General features: G+C 38.4%; 1 protein-coding gene across 8 annotated transcripts in view; it reads right to left on the reverse strand.

The window, feature by feature from the left end:
• Positions 1-3,541: 3,541 nt before the first annotated feature.
• The window catches only part of PARG (poly (ADP-ribose) glycohydrolase), a 141,718-nt gene continuing 139,415 nt past the window's right edge, over positions 3,542-5,844 (reverse strand). For 6 of the 8 annotated variants that reach the window (XM_011990968.1, XM_011990971.1, XM_011990974.1 and 3 more), the window contains 2 exons: positions 5,424-5,552; positions 3,542-4,756 (listed from right to left, as the gene is read on the reverse strand). In XM_011990968.1, coding sequence (XP_011846358.1) covers positions 4,602-4,756; positions 5,424-5,552 — 284 coding nt within the window. In that variant the 3' untranslated portion in view covers positions 3,542-4,601. The remainder of the gene's footprint in view (positions 4,757-5,423; positions 5,553-5,844) is intronic. The other 2 variants (XR_001007218.1, XM_011990967.1) reach the window with 2 other exon arrangements.

Consider the following 5,844-nt stretch of genomic DNA (forward strand, 5'->3'; position numbering starts at 1 on the left):
TATAGTGTTTTTGAGTATATGTCTTTTCGTTGCCTTTCTAGTGGTTGCTCTAGCTACTACATTGTATTATGTATAGCTTTTCACAGTCTACTGGCATCAACATTTTACCTGTTTGTGTGAACCGAAACCTTACCTGTATGCCCCTTTTCTTTCCCACATTTATAACAATTATTTCCTGTACATTCAGTGAAAACCCCAATAGACAGAATTATAATTTTGCTTCAATAAATGTAATTTAGAAACCTATGAAGGTGTACTGTATTTACCCGTATTTTTACTCTTTCTACTCTTCCTCCCTTATCTTCCAAGATTCCTTCTTTGATGGTTTCCTTTCTGTTTCAAGAACTGCTTTAGCATTGCAGCCAGAACCACCATTTTCCAATAATTCACCAAAATGACAAACGCAAAAGGAAAGAGGAGAGGCACCTGATATATGTTCTCTGGGCCTTTTATAACATGCAGTTGTTCCTTTGGCCACATACACATGAATCTAACAAGAAAAGTCATACCATAGACATCAGTATGGGAACTGTTTGAAAAGGAATGTCCCACAAATGTTACCATGGCAAAACTGGGAGTCCACAATGTTACCCACCATGCTGTTGGCATTGATGTAAACAAATTAAGGGAAACACTCTTGTCAAGAGATTAATGTGCATATTGAGTGTAGTAAGGACTCTAAGGGGTGAGATAGCATACTGAGAAGTGTGAAGGAAAATGACCAGAAAAAGAAGGAAGCCAAAGAGAAAGGTACCTGGGCTTAACTGAGGTGCCAGCCTATTCTGCCCAGAGAAGCACACTTTCTGAGAACCAATGGCAAGGAGCCTGAGCTGCCAGAACCTATTCTCTACTAATTCATACCATAATAGGTGTTCAACACAACAACAAAAAGACCTTTGGATTGTTAAACAAACAAACAAAAAACTTCCTTTAGCCATTTTATTAGGACAGATCTGCTGGCAACTAATTCTCTTAGTTTTCTTTTTTTGTGTTTGTCTTGTAGACAATGTGTCATTGCTTTTGGTTGCACTTTCCTGGTCCTTTAGCTACAGCGAACGGTCTCTTCTCGAACCTTTGTCTGTATGCAGCCTTTCCAGGTTGTTGGGTTCTCCAGTAACCGGTAGTAAGTATGGGATACACAAGGCAGTAAGAAAATCGAGGGAACTCACCACTATTTTATTCCTTGATTCCCAAGGTCTCTAGCGATTCTGCCTTCTTTTTTCCACCTTTCAAAGTGTTCTTGTCTGTTTTACATATAATGTTCAGGGCTTTTTAAATGAGCTTAGAAGGAAGAATAGAGAAAAGTATGTTTACTCCATCTTTTGGAATCAGAAGTCCTTTCCCGATTATTTTGATGTGTGCGTGTGATGATGCTGTGGTCATCTTTTTAAGATATACTGATTTACAGATAAAATATAATGTCTGGAATGAACTTCGTAATAATTTGGCATGGGTAAATGGGTAGGAATATAGGTGGAAGTGAGATTAGCCATGAACGGATAAATATTGAAGATGAGTGATGGGTATATGGTGGTTTATTACCCTATTTTATTTTTGTATATGTCTGAAATGCTCCTTAAAAAAAAATTTCCTGACTACCCCACTCTAATATTACAGAATCTTACAATAATCAAGATTTATCTATAGCTACTGTCTATGTTCCCTGCTACAGTATAAACTTGTTAATAGGGACTCAGTCTATCTTGGTCACAATTATAAGCTCCAAAGCTTCAAAGTGCCTGGCATATAGTTGTTACTCAAATCACCATGTTTTGTCAAATACAAGATGCCATAGATTGTAAAAGATCTTAATTTTATGTACCAGTAGGAAAAATTTCTGCAAACTGTGACACATACAACCAGTTTTCTATTTTTGAGATGGAGTTTCGCTCTTGTCATCCGGGCTGGAATGCAATGGCATGATCTCGGCTCACTGCAAACTTCGCCTCCTGGGTTCAAGCGATTCTCCTGCCTCAGCTTCCCAAGTAGCTGGGATTACAGACGCCTACCACCATGCCCAGCTAATTTTTGTATTTTTAGTAGAGACAGGGTTTCACCATGTTAGCCAGGCTGGTCTCAAACTCCTGGTGTCAGGTGATCCACCCACCTTGGCCTCCCGAAGTGCGGGGATTTCAGGCGTGAGCCACTGCGCCCAGCTGACATACTACCAATTTTTAGAAGTATTTTGATTTGGGAGATGCCACAATGTGAAAACATGTCTATTGGTATCTGCGGAATAAATAAACTAAATAATGTGAGATTTAGATAATGGCGAATATGTGTTCAAGGACAGATCGTGTATTAATCGATAACAGTTATATTTTTGAGTCTATTATCAATTCTTCAGTGAATGTTCCTTATCAAATATTAAAAATTTATGTCTAAGTTTGTAGGACTATTACAAACCTTAATAGAAAATGCGAGATTCCACAATGATGGTCTCCACCTTTTACCACCAAGAACTTCCTGTATTAATTTATCCCCAAGGTCTCCGTATTATAAAATACTTTGATAACCAAGTAAAGTTCATTTGTTAAGCTAATTTTGTCTTTCATGGAATAAATTATACTGTTTGGATTGAGGTAATATAATTCCAGCTACAATAAAAGACACTTCACTTTTTGCCCTACTTGTATGGATTCACTACAGGGAAATGTAACATTTCCATTAGAATATAATTTTGTAACCTCTAGTGCTACTTTCCTGGAGTTTAGGCCCCAGTGGAATCAGGATGGCAGTCACTGACTGGCTCTTAGCTCCTGTATTAAGTCAACAAAGGGCATTTAGCTGGCCCAGCTTACATTTATGTTAGGAGTTAGGCATTTGTTTACACAGCTCTCCACAAAAGAGTCTTACCTTCTGTGTTCCAGAATACCCAGCTGGGTGACTTCTTACTTGGATTAATGATTTCTCTACCACAAGAACCAACCTACCCTGTTCATGAAATATTTTAAAGAACTGGTCACTTAGTCTTGGGCTGCACGGGAGGGGACGAGTGTGGGGCTAGAAAAAGTGAAGACATGAAACAACCATGAATCTGCAACCAAAGCACAGACTGGGAAAGATTTTAGTATCAACAGAACTAAAGATAGATTCTTCCAAATTTGAGAGATGACTAAAAATCTTAGTTATTGTGGTAAAAAACTTCAGTGACAAGTGGCTGCCTTCAGGTGCCAAATCTCACTATCCTCTCAATCTCTACATAAACAAAAAGAGCTATGGCCACCAGCCAAGGCCCTGTCATTTTCCCACCAGTAGCAGGAGGTCAGGCCATTCACTGAAGTGCCTTATGAATAGGATTTGACGGCCATTAGCATTTCCTGACAGCTGATGGTAAACCAGAACATCAACAGGGTGGTTTAGGATTGTTTTGGAAATCTGAGTAGTGCTTCTGTGATGAAACTCTACTTTCGGTTAACATAGGGTTGGCTTTGGCTTTCATTTTAACCTCTGAAAGACATTATTGTTTATGTTTGTCGCCAGATTTAAAAATGGACAATTGTGATAAAGGACGTTAAACAGAACCCAGATAATGCCTAAACCTAATTGTTTCCCACCAGTTCAGTTTTATTTAGATTTTATGTGCTCACATATAGACACACTTAAAGAGCATATGTTTATATATACATATATAAAATATAGATGATATGGGAATTTCTGACAAAGTGATTTATTAATGAAAATTTATTCACTATATAACCTTTGAATACCTGAGAAACTTCATTATGTACAAATCAGCATGAAGTTCCCAGTTCCCAAACTTTGGTTATATGAATATGCCTCAAGCACCACAAAAGAAACATTAGTCCTAAATTAAAAAGAAAAAAGTACCAAGAAACAAAAAAAATCTTCAATTCTCTTGAATCTGTTTTCTTTACACCACATCAGGAAAACCCCCTTTTATTCCACATTTCCTTTCATCTCAGTTTTCAAAACTGGTATAAAAAAAACTGATCAGAAGAAAAAAGACAGACAAACCATTATAGATAAAAGTGATTATCTCAAAAGGACAATTTCTGGAAATTATTCTATCTTAAATAAAGAAACTATTTTAATCTAGGAGGTTTGCATTATGCAACATATATGAAGAAAAACCCTAATTATTAATTTTCAGAATTTAAAAACTTAAACAATGCAAGCCTATTAAAGTTGAGTGGAAGGCTCACAGGGAGATTTTTAGCAAAATCAGTTAAAGAGATTCCTGGATTTCAACTTGTTTCCTGGCATTGCTGGCATCTGTGGGCTGCAGAAGCAATTGGTATAATATATGGGCAGGAAGAAAGAGACCCGACAGGCTGAGCACAACCTTCCATGGGATTTCACAAGAGATCTGATGGACAAAAGAAATAAACATCAAAGAATGAAAACTGAAAAAGAAGAAAATAGAAACAAAACATATCTAAGTCCACGTGAGTCAGGATGGAGGGGGTTTAGATGTATCAACTGACAATTGCATATGTGTGGAAGAGATTGCGTCCCTGACTACAAATGTGGATTATATACACATTTATATTAACTTAAGTCAATTCATATATTACACCTGACAGCTCAAAAGGACATCTCTGGTGGGAGGTGGGAGAAGATGCTATTGGTTCGGCTCCTCAGGTCCCTGTCCTTTGCCCTGAATGATCAGCAGTCTCTGCACAGGACTCGGCGGCATGGTATATGAATGGATAAAGCTTGATGTCTGGTCCAGGGGTGGAACAGTTTCTGCATTCTTCATTGTAATATCGTAGCAACAGCTTATATACGTCTCCTGGAGAGCCAAAGGTCAGACCAGAGGCACATTAAAGTATGTAATTGAAAAAAACCTTAGAAAGAACACTCCAGTTTTATCTTAATCTAAATAGCATATGCTCAGATTTGGCGTTTGAAAATACAGCATGAATTTCATATGCCTGAAAGGCTTTCCCAACATAAATTAAACAAATTTTAAAAACTCTTTAAAGCAACAACTTCTTAGCTCATGATAACAACAGGTTATACAGGTACACTGTCCATGCACCCTCCTAGGAGTTCACGGCAGCCCTCGTTATACACTTAGCTCCTGAGGTAGGAAGCACACTGGATGAGCACTGGCAGGTCTGAGAAATAGGACAGTGGTGCTTCTCAGACCTGAACTTACCTTCATTCATCTCTCCCATTTTAGATTTTTATAGACACAAAAGCAAAAATGAACACTAACTCCAGCTTCTTGACCTTACTTTAGTAAGCTGATGTACTCTATCAAGACTGTGGATGAAACTTTGCCAGAACAAAAAGACTCTGCACATGCTGCCCCTCTGAGAGCTTTGTTCTTCCCGCTCAGAGTCATGCTTTTGTTTCTTCGTACCCACTGTGATTCATCCAGATTTAGCAAGTGTTTCCACTGAATGGTGTATAATCCATCTAGATACCAAGTGTCAAGAGTATCTCCTACTTACCAACAGTGAGTTTCCTTTCAGTAAGGAAAATGTGCATGCTGTAAATGTCTCTCATCAATTCTGAGTCCCCAAAGGTGAAATAAACCACATCTCGCTCAGCTGCAGCAGCTGCCAGTATCTGTATTAAGGCTGAGGCAAAGAGAAAACACACAGTTGTATAATGACACTTCCCACCTAGATACCTTTAGCTCTTTACCAGCTGGTGTGCCACAGCTTCACCCTAGATTAAAGATTTATAAACCTAGTATACATGATATTAGAAATGGGGAACACAAGGCTGGGCACGGTGGCTCACACCTGTAATCCCAGCACTTTGGGAGGCTGAGGCGGGCAAATCACCTGAGGTTAGGGGTTTGAGACCAGCCTGGCCAACATGGTGAGACCCTGTCTCTAGTAAAAATACAAAAAAAAAAAAAAAAAA

The sequence above is a fragment of the Mandrillus leucophaeus genome, unplaced genomic scaffold, assembly GCF_000951045.1.
Source record: "Mandrillus leucophaeus isolate KB7577 unplaced genomic scaffold, Mleu.le_1.0 Scaffold388, whole genome shotgun sequence".
Lineage (NCBI taxonomy): Eukaryota > Metazoa > Chordata > Mammalia > Primates > Cercopithecidae > Mandrillus > Mandrillus leucophaeus.